We start from the raw sequence: 19,348 nt of genomic DNA, 5'->3' as shown, positions 1-19,348 counted from the left end.
ATGGTATTCCAGCTGAACTATTTAAAATTTTAAAAGATGATGCTGTTAAGGTGCTACACTCAATATGCCAGCAAGTTTGGAAAACTCAGCAGTGGCCAGAAGATTGGAGAAGATCAGTCTACGTCCCAATCCCAAAGAAGGGCAGTGCCAAAGAATGCTCCAACTACCGCACAATTGCACTCATTTCACACGCTAGTAAGGTTATGCTTAAAATTCTACAAGGAAGGCTCAAGCAATATGTGGACCGAGAACTCCCAGAAGTGCAAGCTGGATTTAGAAGAGGCAGAGGAACCAGAGACCAAATCGCAAACATGCGCTGGATTATGGAGAAAGCTAGAGAGTTCCAGAAAGACATCTACTTCTGCTTCATTGACTATGCAAAAGCCTTTGACTGTGTCGACCACGGCAAACTATGGCAAGTTCTTAAAGAAATGGGAGTGCCAGATCACCTCATCTGTCTCCTGAGAAATCTCTATGTGGGACAAGAAGCTACAGTTAGAACTGGATATGGAACAACTGATTGGTTCAAAATTGGGAAAGGAGTACGACAAGGCTGTATTTTGTCTTCCTGCTTATTTAACTTATATGCAGAATTCATCATGCGAAAGACTGGGCTGGATGAATCCCTAGCCGGAATTAAGATTTCCGGAAGAAATATCAACAACCTCAGATATGCAGATGACACAACCTTGATGGCAGAAAGTGAGGAGGAATTAAAGAACCTTTTAATGAGGGTGAAAGAGGAGAGCGCAAAATATGGTCTGAAGCTCAACATCAAAAAAATGAAGATCATGGCCACTGGTCCCATCACCTCCTGGCAAATAGAAGGGGAAAAAAGGGAGGTAGTGAGAGACTTTACTTTCTTGGGCTCAATGATCACTGCAGATGGTGACAGCAGCCACGAAATTAAAAGACGCCTGCTTCTTGGGAGAAGGGCAATGACAGGCCTAGACAGCATCTTGAGAAGTAGAGACATCACCTTGCCAACAAAGGTTCGCATAGTTAAAAGCCATGGTTTTCCCAGTAGTGATGTATGAAAGTGAGAGCTGGACCATAAAGAAGGCTGATTGCCGAAGAATTGATGCTTTTGAATTCTGGTGCTGGAGGAGACCCTTGAGAGTCCCATGGACTGCAAGAAGATCAAACCTCTCCATACTGAAGGAAATCAACCCTGAGTGCTCACTGGAAGGACAGATTGTAAAGCTGAGGCTCCAGTACTTTGGCCACCTCATGAGAAGAGAAGACTCCCTGGAGAAGACCCTGATGTTGGGAAAGATGGAGGGCACAAGGAGAAGGGGGCGACAGAGGACGAGATGGTTGGATAGTGTTTTCGAGGTTACCAGCATGAGTTTGACCAAACTGCGGGAGGCAGTGGAGGACAGAGGTGCCTGGCGTTCTCTGGTCCATGGGGTCATGAAGAGTCGGACACGACTAAACAACAACAAATTTTTAAAAAGAGAGATTATTAACAGCCATCCACATGCCCAAAGCAATAGCAGTTGTCCATTGCAAAGCACCTACAAAGGGGAGGGACCCAGTCTCCAAAGGGAACAGACAAGCAGCCAGGACAGCTCAAATGGCTGCAATACGCCCCCAGGGGATGAAACTGAGTTTCAAGGCATAGAGCTCCCTGTCAACATTGACTTTGAACTAATGTACCAATCAGCCACCAAAGAGGAAAAATCAATGTGGGAATCCATTGGCGTTAGCAAAACGGACGGGATTGGTTCCTCCCGGACGGCAGAGCCGTCATGCCAAAGGCCTGGATTCCAAAATTTGTGAGGGTCCTCCACCAGTGAACCCATTGGGGAAAGGGGAGACTAATAGACTATGTCTAAAGGTGCTGGTATGCTCCAGAAACAGCTACTGTGGCCACAGCGGCTTCAAAGAACTATTTGCCAAAACTTCAACCGCAAACATGAGCCTAGACGGCCCCCAGGAGCCAGACCATGGGCTTTCGAAAGTTTGCAGCTGGATTTCATCGACCTTCCTCAGTGCCAAGGGCTCAAACAAGCTCTAATCATAGTGCATAAGTTCTCTTCCTGGGATTCCCTTGCAGGAAAGCAACTGCTTCAGTAGCCACCAGGGCCCTTTTACAGGACATCATTCCCCGATATGGGGTACCCCATCGACTGGACAGCGACAGAGGAACCCACTTTACTGCAGAAGTAATCCAACAGGTGGCCTGAGCTCTTGGGATAAAGTGGGAGCTCCATACACTCTACCACCCAGCCTCATCAGTGCAAGTAGAGTGCATGAACCAGGAGGTAAAGGTTCAACTGGAAAACCTTTGTAGTACCACCGGACTAAAATGGGTTAATGCGCTCCCACTAGTTCTCCATACTATTCGGAGCGCTCCCACGTGACTTTTGAAACTATCCCCATTTGAATTCTTGTTTGGGAGATCTCCCCTGTGTTGTTTGTTGTTGTTGTTGTTTAGTCGTTTAGTCGTGTCCGACTCTTCGTGACCCCATGGACCAGAGCACGTCAGGCACTCCTGTTTTCCACTGCCTCCCACAGTTTGGTCAAACTCATGCTGGTAGCTTAGAGAACACTGTCCCACCATCTTCTCCTCTGTCGTCCCCTTCTCCTTGTGCCCTCCATATTTCCCAACATCAGGGACTTTTCCAGGGAATCTTCTCTTCTCGTGATCTTCTTGCAGTCCATGGGACTCTCAAGAGTCTCCTTCAGCACCATAATTCAAAAGCATCAATTCTTTGGCAATCAGCCTTCTTTATGGTCCAGCTTTCACTTCCATGCATCACTATTGGGGAAACCATAGCTTTTACTATACGGACCTTTGTTGGCAAGGTCTCCCCTGTTTATAACACACTATTTCCCCTCTTACAACCTGATGTGGGGGAAGCAGAACTTATTAATTATGTTGTTCAGCTTAAGAAATGGTTGCAACATCTCCACAAGTATGCTGCTGTAGAGGGACAGAATCTACCAATTGACGTCCCAGAACACTCCTTCCACTCAGGGGATTGGGTAAAGGTGTACCAGAAGCTATTTTGGGAGGGTCCGTTCCAAGTGCTTCTTACCTCACCCACTGCCGTGAAGGTTGGAGAAAAGAACGCACACACCACACGAGGTGCAAGGCAGCCCAACCACCCCAGGGGGTGCAGGAGAGCCAGGGAGAAGACTACACCTGTCACCCCACGTCCTGCTGCAACCTCCTACATAGACGAGGAGAAGGAACAGACTGGACCAGGTTGGGGTCAAGATCGGGCCCAACAGACCGGACCAGATCGGGGTCAGGATTGGGCCCACCAGACCAGATACCACCTCCGAGCCCAGCTGGACCTCCAAAGTTGTCCCAGATGCAACTGCGATCAAGCTACGCCTCAAACGCCAGTGACCGCTCGCCGCTTCGTTTGCTTCATTTGACAGCTGCTTCGCCTGACAGCTCGCCGCTTCATTTCCCCGCTTTGTTCTGACAACTCGCCGCTGCATTTCCCTTGTTTGACAGCTTACAACTTCGTTTTGACAGCTGCATCGGTTGACCGGTCACCACTCCATTCTCCTTGCCTTGCCAGCTAATCGAACATGGAACTGATCCTCGGCCTTTTATCAGATTCAGGGGACAAATCCAATCCTGACTGAATGGGGGACTTTGCCTTCTGTCTCACTGAATCACGAACTCTGTTGCGCCACTCACTACCCAAACTTAGTAGTACCCAGTACTGGGAACTCTTTATACAGGGGTCTGCCATTCTCACACTTGACCATCAGTATTACCACCTGAGGTGCACCAACGGGACCTATCTACTTTATGGTCAGGGGGAGATCTCCAAACACCCGAATTGGACCGAGGTTGAAACCGGAGGGGCTACCCACGCTTATACAGATTCTCACCACCCATCCAAAAATCTGATCTTTGGCTTCCAATGTCTTTATATGACCCCTGAACTAAGGAAACCTCAGCTGCAAGGACTTTGCCTAAGACGATTCTGTTGCTTATGGAATCTCGGACTTACTCGGGACTGGAAAGGGGCAGAGTACATAGAGGGCTGGTACCACCACATAAGCCCCTCCCACACCCCTGTGTAGGACAATGCTGGCCCTTTGAGGTATGGGGGAATTGCTAAGGACAGACACCTCCTGAACACCATCGACCCATTACACCCAATTGGCACTGCACCTTGACAACTTGGCGCTGACCCTTCTTTCCTAGGGCAAGACCTCCTTTCATCCTGGGAACAGAACTCCTACATCCAACTTCTTGGTCAGGTGGCTAAGGAAACTCCCTACCAGAACTGCTGGATCTGCGCTCACGCACCCAGCCACCTCCAACAAAGTCTTCCGCTAGTACCAGTAGCTGTAATGCTGGAACAATACCGCTCTGGAGACATTGCCTCCTGGAACTTAACTGCTTTGAACCTTACTCACCAATACTCACATACAGGTCCAACCAAAGGACCCCTTTGCCGCCGCTTCACCGGAAAGGGGACCTCCACAAAAACTAGTACCTGTAACATCAACCTTGAGATCCTAGCTACTGGGAAAAGTAACTGTCGCCGACCCAACAGATTCCCAGACCTTTCCAAACCTCACCCTCACCTGGGCTGCCACAGTGGGTCACCCATCCCCATGGAGGCCAGAGCACTTGGACCTAATGCTTTTACAGACTTTTGTGTCTGGTAGAATAGTGTCATTCCTCAGTAGCTTGTTCTGGGTGTGTGGACATAGAGCATATACAGTGGTACCTCGGGTTAAGTACTTAATTCATTCATGAGGTCCGTTCTTAACCTAAAGCACCGCTTTAGCTAATGGGGCCTCCTGTTGCCGTTGCGCTGCCGGAGCACAATTTCTGTTCTCATCCTGAAGCAAGGTTCTTAACCCGAGGTACCACCATACCTCGATAAGTCCAAACATGTCAGGATCCTGCTTTGTGGGGTACATTGTCCAAGAGAAGGCAGGGTCCTACTGGATAGTGGAAGGATCCTGAGTGAGAAGCAGGGAAGGGAAGACCTCCCAAGGTCAAAGACTGTCCCTTAGAGCAGTGTTTCCCAACCTTGTGCCTCCAGCTGTTTTTGGACTACAATTCCCATCATCCCTTGCCACTGGTCTTGCTAGTCAGGGATGATGGGAGTTGTAGTTCAAAAACAGCTGGAGGCACAAGGTTGGGAAACACTGCCTTAGAGGGTGTAAGAGAACTTATGGTAATCCTTAAAGAGGAGTCAGGATTGGGAGTAAATCTGGAGAAGTCTGAAATTTTATTTTGGAATGTAAATAAAGAGAAGGAAATTGCAAAAATGAGAAAGATGGATATCAATAGGGGGAAATTAAATACTTGGGGGTAAATATTATTAAAAATATTGCAAGGATTTCAGATGTAAATTACAAAAAAGTGTGGAGGAAGATCAAGAAGGATATAAAATCATGGAAAAATAAGAATTTATATATTCTATGTAGGGTTAGAGCAGTTAAAATCTTTCAGGTACCGAAATTATTATTTTTATTTCAAGTAATTACACTATCCGTTAGGAAAATATGGTTCAAAACATGGAATAAGGTATTTAAAAATTGGATTTTTGGAAGTAAAAGAGTTAGAACCTCAGACATAGTAAATTATTCATCTCAAGAAGAGATGGGATGGGAAATACCGAACTTAAGAATTTTACTATGAAATGTTCCAATTGAAAAATCTAATAAGATATCGGAAATAAGAATGGGATTAAATGGATAAGGCTGGAGAATGAAACAAATGAAGGAATAGGAAGAGAAGGGATATTTAATAGAGATATTAAAGTGGCTTTTAAGAAGACAATAGGACCAAGGAAAACTGGATTAGGAATCTGGAAGAACCGGAATATGAAATGCATGCCAACATACCCAAGGTGGATGCTGTTAAAATATATGCAAGGGTCAAAGGTGGAAGAAATTAGAAGATCAGGGATTTTATAAATTAAAAGATATGTTTGATGAAGAAGGGAATTTAATTACAAAAAATGTTTTTTTTAGAAAAAATAGGAAAACAATATTGGCTGAAAGTGCAAGGACTTTATGATTTAATAAAAACAGAAAGAGCAGAGGAAACAATGAGGACAGAAATGAAAATAGATATGGTGCTGAACAAAAGACAAATAACGGAGAAAGGGATAGCAGGGGTGTTATATAAACTGATGATAGGCGACAAAGAATGAAAAGGACAATTCAGATTAAATGGGAGCAGGAAGGTATGAGCCATCCAAACAAGGCCCAAGAACTGATGAAGAATATAAATATTAAAATAGAAAAGTATAAAGAATTAAGTAGAATTTTTTTATTAAAATGGTATAGAACTCCGGCACAAATGGTGGATATAGTGAAAGGGTTTAGTCCCAAATGACGGCATTGTGGTCAGGAAAAAGGACTATATTCACACATGTGGTGGGAATGTAATCTGATTACAGAATATTGGCAAAAGATTACAAAGGTAATTTTTTGATTATTTCAAATAAACATAGAAGTTAATAGGGATTTTCGGGAATACTGGGAAATAACAAAGTAAAAAGTAATAAGCAAGAGTTGTACAAGATTATGATTCTAGCTGGAATGGCAGTTATTGCTCTGGGATGGAAAGAAAAGGCCAAATGGAATATGGAAAAATGGAATGATTATATTTTTGAATACGTACAATCAGAAATATTTGCACATATAGTGGCAGAGGATAGATCGGAAAATAAATGCCAAAAAATCACAAATAAATGGGCATTTTACAGGAACTGTAAGGGGGGAAGCCAACCCTAACATACAAGCTCGAATGAACAGACTGTGTACATGGATGAAGAAGGAAGGCCTGACGGGGGGGGGGGGTTGGAGGAATTTTTTTAAAAAAATTGATTGATTGAATTGATTTTGTTATGTAAGCATTTTCAGAAACCATATATATTAACGTTATATAGTTATGCACTGTAGTATGAATTTTGTTTTGTATTCTTTGTCTTATAGAATATATATAATAATGTTATGTTACAAAGCAAATTTAATATTACATTACAAGAGCCAGAATCTAGTACGAAAAGAGTTTTAGAATTAATTCAAGAGTTTGGTCAAGTAGCAGGATTTAAATTGAATAAGCTAAAAACTAAGGTATTGGAGAAAAATCTAACACCTATTGAAAGGGAGAGTTTCAGAACGAGACAGGTTTAACTGTGATTAAGAAAGTGAAATATTTGGGGATCAATATGACAGCTAAAAATGTGAATTTGTTTAAAGATAATTATGAGAAATGTTGGACAGAAGTGAAAAGGGATTTGGAAATTTGGTCAAATTTGAAGCTTTCCTTGTTGGGGCAAATTGCAGCTATAAAGATGAATGTATTGCCTAGAATGTTATTCTTATTCCAAACATTGCAAATAGTTGATAAGATGGATTGTTTTAAGAAGTGGCAGAAAGATATTTCTAAATTTGTCTGGCAGGGCAAGAAGCCCAGAATAAAATTTAAGATATTAACTGATGTAAAGGAAAGGGGTGGATTTGCCCTGCCAGACTTTAAATTATACAGTGGTGCCCCGCAAGACGAACGCCTCGCAAGACGAAAAACCCGCTAGACGAAAGGGTTTTCCGTTTTGGAGGCTCTTCGCAAAACGAATTTCCCTATGGGCTTCCTTCGCAAGACGAAAGCCCATAGGGAAATCTCCAGGGACAGCGGGGAAGTGCAGCGCGTCTTCCCCACTGTCCTCGGACCTCCTCCGAAGGCTGGCGGTGGGGCGGAGAGCCCTCCTCCCCCCGCCAGGCTTCGGAGGGCTTCTCCGAAGCCTGGCGATGGGGCGGAGAGCCCTCCTCCCCCCGTCAGGCTTCGGAGGGCTTCTCCGAAGCCTGGCGATGGGGCGGAGAGCCCTCCTCCCCCCGCCAGGCTCCGGAGGGCTCCTCTGAAGGCTGGCGATGGGGCGGAGAGCCCTCCTCCCCCCGCCAGGCTTCGGAAGGCTCCTCCGAAGGCTGGCGGCGGGAGGAGGTCTCTCCGCCCCACCAGCAGCCTACAGAGGGCTGCTCCGAAGGCTGGCGGCGGGAGGAGGGTTTTCCTTCCCACCGCCAACATTCAGAATGCTGTTCTGAATGTTGGCGGTGGGGAGGAAAAACCCTCCTCCCACCGCAAGTCCCGGGAACAGAGGAGAAGCGCTGCGCGCCTTCCCCTCTGTTCCCGTACCTGTCCTGAAGGCTTGCGGTGGGGAGAAAAGCCCTTCTCCGCACCGCCAGCCTGGCAAGCGGTCTCCATAGGAACGCATTAATTGATTTTTAATGCATTCCTATGGAAACCGTGCTTCACAAGACGAAAAACTCGCAAGACGAAAAAACTTGCGGAACGAATTAATTTCGTCTTGCGAGGCACCACTGTATTATGAAGCAGCAGCTTTCTGCTGGCTGAAAGACTGGCTACTTCTGGAGAATACAGATATTTTGGATCTAGAAGGTTTTAACAATACTTTCGGGTGGCATGCATATTTGTGGTACGACAAGGTTAAAGCCCATAAAGCTTTTAAAAACCATATTGTCAGGAAAGCATTGTATAATGTCTGGGTCAAGTATAAAGATTTGTTGGAAAACAAAACTCTAAGGTGGTTGTCCCCTATGGAGGCAAAGGCTGTAAAAAAACTTAATATGAAATCTAAATGGCCGAAATACTGGGAGATTTTGGAACAAGGAGGGGATAAATTGAAATTGCAGAGTTATGAGAAATTGAAAGACAAAGTGCGAGACTGGCTTCATTATTATCAAATAATGGAGACTTACAAGTTAGACAGGAAAATAGGTTTCCAGGTGGAAAAATCAAAATTGGAAACAGAACTGCTAGAACCCAAAACTAAGAATTTGTCAAAAATGTATAACTTGCTGTTGGAATGGAATACACAGGATGAAACAGTTAAATCAGCTATGATCAAGTGGGCGCAAGATATTGGTCATAACATTATGTTTGAGGACTGGGAACGGTTGTGGACCACCGGTATTAAATTTACGGCATGTAATGCCCTAAAAGAAAATATTATGAAAATGATTTATAGGTGGTACATGACCCCAGTCAAGCTTGCAAAAATTTACCACTTGCCTGATAATGTTGGAAATGTAAAGAGAATGAAGCTACATTTTTTCACCTTTGATGGACATGCCCAAGGATTAAGGCTTTCTGGGAAATGATTTATAATGAAATGAAAAAGGTACTTAAATATACCTTTTTGAAGAAACCAGAGGCCTTTCTCCTGGGTATGGTAGGCCAATTGGTGTTAAAGAAGGATAGAACATTTTTTATGTATGCTACAACAGCAGCAAGAATACTTATCGCAAAGTATTGGAAGACACAAGATTTACCCACTGTGGAAGAATGGCAGATGAAGGTTATAGACTATATGGGACTGGCAGAAATGACCGGCAGAATCCGAGACCAGGGAAAAGAGACGGCGGAAGAAGATTGGAAGAAATTTAAGGACTATCTTAAGAAACATTGCAAGATTATTGAATGTTAGTGTCAGGGAAGAGTTAGAAGTTTTCAGTTTCTCAGAGGGAGAAAGCATTCCCCAAGGGGGGAAGGAGAGTAGTGAAGCTAATAGAAGAGAACAGGAGGAACAACAGGGAGGGACCGGCTGTTCCCAGGAAAGGCAAGGGTTCAGTTCTAGCTCAGATTGGGAGGAGGGGAGATACAGGCCAGCTCTAGCCAGGAGGGTAGAAAAAAGAGCGGAAAGCGAAGGGAAAGGCGCCTTCGCCATTTTGAGGGTGGCTGGTCACGGAGAAGCAGAGCTCAGAAGGTAGCTGAAAGAAGTGACTCTGAGGAATGATATTTAAGGACCGTTTATAAGATTGTTTTGTTAATACGCAATAAAAAGTTATAAAAGAACAAGAAGCGTTTGTGTGGTGATCTGAAGAGGACAACAACCAGGCCTGACAGTTAGAACGATGTTGATTTAGAAATTAAGGGGTTTCTAGCTGTAATGATTATGTAATTAAGACAAGAAAGATAAAAAATTAAACAGAAATTAGGGGAAGGATTTGCTGAATTGGCTTAATTAGAGATTGGAATACAGAGAGGGGAGGTATGAGGAGGTTGGGAAAGTAAGTTATATGACTATAAAGGATTGAAATTATACCTGTTATTGTATTTGTTTTGTATGTATGTTTGTTTTATTGTTATTTTTGCTTTCTTTTTTCTTTTTTTGTTTTACTCTATATAATTTCTTGAAAAATTTAATAAATATCTTTTTTTAAAAAACAAAGCAAATTTAATAAAACAGGTTAATTTTTTTTAAAAAAAAAACCACAGGTAAAAGATTGTGAGAAGGAAAGCTCTCGGGGCGAGCTGGGAAGGCCACTCACTTTCCGTGTGAGACAAGAGTTAAGGGTTGATTTTGAGAAAGGACACTGTGATTTCTTTCCCCTTTCTGTTTTGTTCTTATTTAGATTAGGTTCTTTTATCTTAATGTATTTTTTAAAACTATTATTAAAATCTTATTTTTTTAAAAAAGGAAGGCAGGATTCCATCAGAGGACTGACTTGGAAGGACCTGGCAAGTAACATGTGCATCATTTTTAAAGTGCATGTTTCTTTGTCTGAAGGGCAGAAAACCTCGTTCTTCCTCCAACCAATATCTGATCTGAGTCCCAGGCAGTGCAAGGCAGAGGGCAAAGTATTTGGAGCCTCATTCCAGGTTTGCAGAAAGCAAGACCTTGATATGCTAAGCATCTGGCAGCTGACCAGAGCAGAATTTCACTTTCAGATGCAGCAGCAAACCACTGAGCGAGCGCAGGATTTTAAAAGCTCACGACCAAAGTCAGCCGGGTCTTTTACTTTCAGTGGGTCTACTCTAAGCAACACTAACCCTGGATAAACCCTAGCGTCCATGCTCCATTGTCTTGCAACTTCAGCTCCAAGCAGAGAATGTTTTATTCAACGTGGATTCCTGAAAAAACAACAACCGGAGATCTGCACCCACTGGGTCCCAACTCTATTCCCCATGTCAGCATGAAGGCTGGCTAACGAACTCACCAAGAGCTTGTGAGAACTTTGGTCCTAACTTCATGTCACACGCAAAAGGTGTGCAGCAAACAGTTCCAGAGAGCCACACCTTCTGCAGGGAAGCAGCTCCTGGAATGGGGGTGTAATTTGGAGCAAAAAACAGTGTATATGTGGGGTGGTGGGCTCTTAGCATCCTTTTCTCCAGCCTGCTCCCCCCCCTCGATTCTTTCCGCAATATTTAAGGAAAGGGAATGCTTTCCTGCTGGAAAGCAGCAGGCAGGGAAAGCAGATAGCCTCAAGACCAGCTTTGGGAAGCCTGCAGCCTGGGGTCCAAATTCAGCCCTCCAGCTCTCTCTCTGTGTCCCTTGAGAACCTCTCCCTGGGTGGAAAGCATCCTCACACTGTGAGAATGCCTTCCCTTCCCTGCACAAAGGGTGGGGGAAGGAGTGTGTGCACATGTGTGTGCAGCAATCTCTGATGTGTGGGTGGCCAGCCCCTCCCACCACAGGCAGCTCCCTCAGAAGGTGGTTCGAGGCCTGAAAAGGGTTTTCCACCCTGCTTCCTTCCCCTGCAGCTGGTGGGCGGGGACAAGCACATCACAGTAGCTTGTGTGCAACACGTGTTCCGGCCCAGACATGCTCACTCCTAAGCATCCTGGCAGCATGGCTTCCCTTACCTCTTGGCAAGCTCATCAAGTTCTGCTCGCAGCTTCCCAATTTCAATCTGCAGCTTGGCCCTCTCTCTGGCCGTCTCATCAAGAACTCTCCGGGCATCCGCCAACTCTGACTCATAGAGGGCCTTGATGCCGGTCACCTGCACAGAGGGGAGAATCAGGTACCCCCACCAGCCTCTGGGGAATATACAGAGCAGCAGAAGGGTGGGTGCCATTTGCCCCCCTCCAAAGCATGGAGAAGAGCCCTCCCCCCAGGCCACAGCAGGAAAGGGGCAAAAGAGGCCAAGGCCACAGCAGAAGAGCAGTGTGGGAGCCACTTTCTCCTCCCAGAGCAGCAACATCTATTATCTGCATCCTCCTGCCCCTATTTCTCCAGAGATGCTTTTTCCTGCTCCTTTCTGAACAGCCTACCTCTCAGCAACTCTGCCATTTTGGGGGGTCCTGCCCATAGAATGATTCAGTGTCATTAGAAGCAACATGAAGCGCTCAGCCAAACCAACCACTAAAAAGAAATGTTGCCCTAGCAATAGGATTGGGTCCTTATTTAGCGCTTTGGACGCCTTGGGAAAAGCAGACCAAGCGAGAGTGCTGTCCATATTCCAGCCACTCTGGAAGGGAGGCCAAGGACATCCCTGCGCAGAACTGAAGCTCTGAAATGGCGCAGCTCAAGGCTGCCCCAGGAAACAGGACACTTTGCCACAAGGCTTTGTCCACAGCCAGAGGAGCGGGAAGCCCAGCCCCACCTGCAGGGCCATGGGGTCCCCATCTCTGCTCAAGCAGGAAGCTGGAAGGAAGGCAAGGGAGCAGCTGAGCTAGGGGCATGCAGGCGATGACAGATACCACCCAACAAAGGCGGCAGCGGCTTCTTCTTTTCTTGTCCCACTAGGCTTTCCAAACTTTTTGAAGGGACCAGCACAGAAAAGGGGCCTCCCAAGCGCTTTCGACCAGCTCTCTCACCCAAGCCCCGAGGCAGGAGGAGGGAAGAAAAGAGCAAGAGCGGAGCGGAGCAACAAGAGGCAGCAGCTTCTCTGGCGGGAAGAAGCCGGGAGGGAGCGGCTGAGAGGGACCGGCGCGAGGGGAGATCCTGCGATCCCCGAGGACAGCACACATGCACACCCACGCCCCCCCCTTAGGAAACCACCAGAAGGTTCCGCCCCTTCTGCTCCTGGGACTCCCGGGGTGAGGTGAGCTAGATGCCCTGGGGCGACCTCGCCAGCAATGGAGAGCCGCCTGGCGTGGCGAAGCGAGGCTGCCGGGGCGGCGGCTCTTCTCGCCCCCACTGCCGGGCTGTCGCGACCCGCTGGATGGCCGAGGTCGCCCTCGCGAGGTGGGCCGCCAGAGGGGCGGGACTCTCTCGCACAACAGCCCGGCCAGGTAGGCCGCCCCTCCTCCCTCCGGGGCGCACCTCTCTCGTGACCACCTCCTCCTTCTCGGAGACGCGCAGCAGCAGCCGGTCGTTCTCGAGCTCGAGGGCGCGCACCCGCTCGATGTAGTGGGCCAGGCGGTCGTTGAGGTGCCGCAGCTCCTCCTTCTCCTGCAGCCGCGAGATGCGCGTCGGCGACAGAGGGGTTCCGGCCGGCGGCGGCGCTCTGGGGGTGCCCGGGGAGGGGGCCGGAGGGGCGGCCGAAGGCGGAGAGGAGGACATGGCGGCGACTCCTCATTCAATCCGCCCGGGACTGGGCAGGAAGGCGAGAGCGAGGGCGGCACAAAATGGCGGGCCCGCGCGCCAAGCTCGGAGGAGTCACCGCCTCATGCGGTGCACCACGGGAAATCGAGTCCTCCGCCCGGGCCAATCGGAGGCGGCGGCGGAGCTTCGCGGGCCTTGCGCAAAGCACCCTGGGGAACGTAGTCCTCTCCCTCGTGGCCCTCGCAGCCGCCATTTTGCCGCCTGGAGGCGGTTTTGTGTGTTTTTTCCTCGCGCGCTCGCTTCGAAACGCGTTTGTTTGTTTGGGTACGTAAGTTTAAGAGACACGCTATGGCGCAATGAAAGTGCTCTGTTGGTGGAGATGAAGTTTCCCGCCTTCCCCGGAAAGAGCGAGCGAGGCTGGCTCCTCCTCCCGTGCCTCTCTTTGGGCGCCCTTCTCCACGTTGTCCCTCAGGGGCCTCCTATCCAGCCTCCTGGTGAGGGAGAGAATCCGGCGGACTTTCCTGGGGGAGCCGCGCATAGAATCCCCTGCGGAGCAGCCGCGGCTCTTCCGCCCAAAGGAGGCTCCGCAGGCGAGGCGGGAATGGCGGCCCCGATCCCGCTTGACCCGTGGAGCTCGCAAGGAGGAGGGAGGGTCTCCCGAGGCCGCGTCTGGCCCAGCGGAGAGAAGGGCGGGAGCTCGCGGGGACGGCGGCGCCTCCGCTTCCTTTTATGTTTTGTTTTTTAGCAAAGTAATAACAATAAATAAATGGAAATGTGCACCCCACCCCCGAGACCATTCCAGGGTAATTATTCATCCTCTCAAAATTTCAGCAGTTCTTGCGATGGCCCCTTACCGGTTTAACAGCACAAATTCTACAGACACCTTCCATGGGCTACTTTTAAAATTGCATTTTAACCTGTATTTTAAATTGGTTTGTTTTTTCCTATTATGTTTTTACTGTAATTTTACTGGTGTTAGCCGTCCTGAGCCCGGCTCTGGCCCGGGAGGGCGGGGTATAAATATTATTATTATTATTATTATTATTATTATTATTATTATTATTATTATTATTATATCTCCTCCGCCCTGCGGCTTTGGAATCGCTCAGGCTCACCCACTTTAGCTTGGGGAGGACAGGCGGAGCCGCCTAGCGCCTGGTGGGTGTGACACTGAGGAGGAGAGGGAGCTCCTTGGTCCAGGATCTGCCCTCTTGACAAGGAGTTGGTACAGGTCCGGCTCTGCTTGCCAACCTGCCCTGAAAAGAGACCTAACAATTTAACCCCTGTGTTGCAAACAAGACAATGATACAGTATCAATATACACTCTTTATATAGTATGAAATCACATAAACAGAAAACTTATGAATCTCTGAAAGTCACAAAATATCACTCTTAATGGATTCTCTTGAAAACATAAAACCTTATCTGGTGAAAACTTTCATAAACTAAGCTGTACAGCCTGTTTTCACCAGATAGGAATCTGATACATTGCTTCTTTCAGAGACTTGCATAGTCTTCAAAGACTTTTAGAGACTTATAAGACATGTTTATTTGGTTTTGTTTCCTATTATATAAAGAGTGTATATTGATATCATATCTTTGCATTTGGTCATCGTGTTGCCTTGGAGATTACTGATTGAAAAGAGACCTGGCAGAGCTGTCATGTCCCCAAGAGGAGTGCTGTGCAAAAGGTCCCTCTGGTCTTGTGCAGAGGACAGCACCCCCAGAGCCCATCCCCACAGTTTTGCCTGCCAAGGCTCCATCTGCTGCTTCAAGACAGCAAAAGGGAGCTGAGTGCGCAGCAAAATTCCACATGGTGCCTGATGGGCACCAACCTGTCACAGGGCCAACCTAGGCCTGTTCCCCCACCCCAAAGTCTGCAAGAGCCGCTTTCTATTTCTCCTGGGCAAGGCAGGCTCATGCCACGGGTTGGCTTGTCTTGGTGTGCAAATTGTGCTTTTCGCAACAGTTTCACAGGCTGCACGGGGGTGGGTGGTTCCTGGTGGGGACCAGGCACACTGTCCCGCAGTTGGGCTCCTCCATAAGGAAGTAGCCTTCGGTGGCGGCTTCCTGCCATGCTGGGCCAAGCAAAGACATCCGCTTGCCTCTGCTTTCCATGCCAGCATTTGGCCTCCCTGCTTGACATTTGGCTCCACACCTGCTTTTCCTAGGCTATCAGGGGCGAGGGAGCTTTCTTGGGGGGGGGCATCTGCAGCTGGACATCAAAGGTGCCCCCCCAACTAGTCCAACATTGAGAGTGCCACTGGGGCCAACTAGATGCACACAAGCATAGCGGCGTAGCAGCATCAACTCTCCCCCCACTCAACTTATATAAATCTCTGTAATCTTTGTGCAGTTGCCTTTGGCACCGGATAGCGTCAACCCTTGTGGCCAGGAGGCATTGGTAGCCTTTTGGATTTGCCAAAGCGCAGCATAAAGCAGTTCTCCAAATTGCTCCTGGTCATTTCTGGCTGTTGGAGAAGCAAATTCTAGCATTTCACCATGTGCTGCAGCATGTGCACAGGGCGGGGGCTGCAACATGTGCAAAGGGCAGGGGGGCAGCTGTCCCACCCCATCAAGTACAGTAAAGCAATAGAAATACTTATCTAACTAACCAATCACCCCTAACAAAAGTCCTCCCAACCAAGTAACACCCCCCCCCCCGCAAAAATCCTGACTATGCCCATGTGCTGCAATATATCTGCCCTGAATCCCCCAACATTCAGTTTCACTGGGTGCGGTTTGCAAGGAAGGGAGATGCAGCCCCCTTTCTCCAGCCACATGCCCTGAGGCACTTTCCTGTCCTCCTGGTCCCTCTGCCATCCCTGGCTTTCCTTCTAAGCTAATTTACTCCTGTCTTCAGGCCCCATCCAGGCTTCTCCTCTGCAGTTTGGTGCTTTGGCTTGTACCCACCATTGAAATTAATGGACCATAGTCATGTCCATTATTTCCAATGGGTCTACTCAGAGTAGGGCTAACACTGGCTAAACCTCCTGGCTCAGGTCTTATCAAAGCTGAATGATGCCAAACCATCACAGCCTCTTGAGCAGCCTTATTTTAAGTTGGAGCACACATTTGTCCAAAGGTCAGGCCAGTGAGGTAACCGTTCAAGGCTGCTAAGGGTGACTGGGGCGGAGTCCTGTATGGAACAGAAGTCGAGGGCTTGCAGCTCCAGCCCAGTGCAAGAGGCAGGCTCTCCTCAGTGCTGGCCCCACTCCTCTCTGGGGAGTGACGCAGAGCCTTTGCCCTCTCCGCTTTCTCTGTTGAATGGTCACTGTAAAATGTAAAGGTTCATTATTGTTTCACAAGTTGTGTATATCTTTAAGGGCCAGGGCCAGGGCAAATAACGGGACCCAGTCTTGCAGCTGTGAAACATAGCAGGTGCTGCTGAGTTGTGTTCATCAAGCTGTGTCAGCAATTGGGTCTAGTATATAAGGAGCAGCACCTAGCTCCTCTCCCATTACCCTGGGGGATGGGTTGGTGGTTGGGTCTGGTTTGTTGTTATCTTTAGTGTAAAAGGAGTTTTTGTTTTTGTTATTAAAACCTTGTTAAAGTTATTTTTTAGTTCCTTGTCATGCATGGTCTCCCCAGCAAGCTCTCTGCAGCGCTACTAACCTGCAAATAGCCAACATTCTCCACTTGCTGGCCCCCCGCTTCAGCACCTGACCACGTGCCGTTTTTTGTAAATAGCAGCCTGTCTGGGCAGCAGAGGCTCCTTGAGCCTTGTGGTGGCCGCTGCACACCGAGGCAGCTGGGGTTCTGAGCTTTGGGGCTGAACGACTGTGGGGTGTAGTTGGGTGTGTGAAGGCTGAGCTGGAAGTGATTACCAGACATGAAACCAGACAGGGCTTCCTGTTTCCATGGCACAAAAGTCAGTACCTGGGTCCCTGACTGACAGCTTCTATGCTTCTGTGCAGCATCTGCATGTGGCTTAAACCATAGATGGGGACTCGTTGTGCCCCTTCCCACTGTGAAAATTACCTCCAGTTTGGGATTCTGTGACCAGGGCTGTGTGCTCTGGGCAGCTGTGAAGAAATAATCCTGACTGCGCTGTTGCGAGAGGCCCCTGGGCAGAGCCCAGGGAGGCCAGAGACCCAGCTGCTCCAGTCCCACCTGCCTGTGTTTTCTGAAACCAGCTTTCAGTTGAGCCTTTCTCCCTCGCCCTTGCCAACAGTTGGGACAAAGGCCTCTCTTACTGACTGGGGAGGCAGAGGGAGCATCTGAAGCCCCTGTCAGACAAGGGGCAACAAAAGGAGCACAAAGTTCATGTGCCTCCTTTTAAAGAGACAATTTATCAAGGCAGAAGCTTTCATGGGCCAGAGCCCACTTCCTCAGACACGCATAGGGCAAGTTGGCATTGGACTCCAGGCCTCTGATATTCCTACATAAGACATTTGTAAGGTGCCCAGACTCTGCTGGCTTCCCTCGTCATCCTCGGGATGGTGCCCTTGCCTCACACAGAAGGCATGGAGGCTCCAGATCCACTGCCATTCAGCAAAGGTTGTGTGTGTGTGTGTGTGTGCGTGACAGAAGTGGCATCCAAAGAGGGGGGTGCCAGGGGGTATTCACAGGAATGTCTGTTGCAGGGAATTGCATCAGGAACCCACCTCCTTCTCTCCTCTCCACACCCACCCACCCCATAGGCAGGGTCTGATCCTTTCACATAGACATGCAAAAACACACAGCCTGTGTGCTTGGCGGTGGCTGCTATTCTTCTTGTAGAACGTGCTAGCAGAGGAAGTCCTGGTTCAGGTGCTGTAAATCTGCCTAAATAATAAATAGCATTTAGATCTCTCAGCCAGCACAGCTTATACAAGCCCACATGGCTGACTGAGACTCCCACTTCCACAAAGGGGCTCATTGTGCAAAGGATTCTGTTCTCATCATCATATAACTGAGAAGAGGCACCAAAGCATAAAACAAACAGGAGACGGAGGTGATTATGTGATACATTGCTGTATTGTACATGCAGTCATACATATTAAAAAGTGTACACATTCTGTATAAACAAGGTATTCCATGGGGACAGTGAATGACTTTCCCACTCTTGGCTTTTTGAGCATCCACCACCCCAAACTCCAGCAAATTTCATCCACCCTCAAAATCAGTGCTGGGCTCCTTTCCTACTTCTTGGGCGGGGGGAAGGATGAAATAGTTTCATGGTTGTGATTTCCCCCTTGCCCCTTCCCTGTGTAAGATCTTACATCTCTGTCCAGTGTTATTCCACCAAAATGGAAGGAAGGGCCAAGTGATTGGGACTGTTGGAGAAGTTGTTTTTGAAGTGAGCAGGGTGCGGTGGAGAGGAGTCCAGAAGATGCAGAGGGGAATGGCGTGGGTACTGACAATAGATTTCTTCATGGCCTCTAAGTCAGAGATCCAGAGAGCCAAAGGCTACTCAGCCCAAAGCTGACTGCTCCCCCCCTTTTGTCAAACACATTATTGCAGCTCAAATATTTGTGGTCTGATGCAAGTGGTCTCTAGACGCCAAGAGCCAACGTTGTGTGGTGTTTAAAGAGCCACAGACTGGGCAGATACAGTTTCAGCCCACTTGGCCAAACTCCACCTCTGAGCCTAGCCTACTTTCGCAGTGTTGGTGAGGATAAAATCGGTGTGGGGAGAAACATGTACACAGCTTGGACCTCCCTGGCCAGGCAATAAATAAATATCATAAATTAATTGGTCTATGGAAACTCATGCCACACTAAATCTTGATCTTTAAGGTGCCTCCAGACACATACAGTCCATGGCTGCTCAGTGCCCTCGGGCCAGCACTGCAAAGGAAGCCACTTTCGGACTCTCCGCTTGGCAGTCCACAAGCCAGGATTTAGCTATGTATTCAGCACTCCTAGTCACACTTGTGTTGGCCCTCAAAATAGCTACATGAATTGGCTGCTGTTGCCATTTTACAGGTGGGTGAGAGGAAGAGGGCCAAATGTTCGAAGGCCAGGCAAACACACCTGAGAGCTTGGAGAGGTCTCTATTGCCAAGAGGTCACGGGGAGCAGGCTGAATTTCCCCTGCAAAATCTTTCTCTGGCCAAGCTTCTGTCTTTTCAGTATGCCCTTCAGTGGCGCACTGTCCCGACCCCAACTTTCACGCCTTTTGCTACCCTTTAGAGCA

The 19,348-nt window shown here is 48.1% G+C and overlaps 1 protein-coding gene and 1 long non-coding RNA gene across 2 annotated transcripts in view; one reads left to right on the top strand and one right to left on the bottom strand.

Annotated features, from left to right (window-relative positions):
* LMNB2 (lamin B2) overlaps positions 1-13,383 on the bottom strand; it is a 47,164-nt gene extending 33,781 nt beyond the window's left edge. Inside the window, exons 1-2 of the mRNA XM_081896048.1 lie at positions 13,008-13,383; positions 11,606-11,742 (exon numbers count right to left, since the gene is read on the bottom strand). Of these exons, the coding sequence (XP_081752174.1) occupies positions 11,606-11,742; positions 13,008-13,247 (377 nt within the window). The 5' untranslated portion in view covers positions 13,248-13,383. The remainder of the gene's footprint in view (positions 1-11,605; positions 11,743-13,007) is intronic.
* Positions 13,384-13,476: 93 nt separating this feature from the next.
* On the top strand, positions 13,477-16,786 carry LOC309361101. The gene is made up of 2 exons (XR_014164348.1): positions 13,477-13,553; positions 16,556-16,786. It is a non-coding gene; the product is annotated as an uncharacterized lncRNA (long non-coding RNA).
* Positions 16,787-19,348: the final 2,562 nt, after the last annotated feature.

Source organism: Podarcis melisellensis, assembly GCF_964234715.1.
Source record: "Podarcis melisellensis genome assembly, chromosome: 18".
NCBI classification, from domain to species: Eukaryota; Metazoa; Chordata; class Lepidosauria; order Squamata; family Lacertidae; genus Podarcis; species Podarcis melisellensis.
Note: the sequence above shows the minus strand (reverse complement) of the source record. Positions and strands in the feature narration are given on the sequence as shown.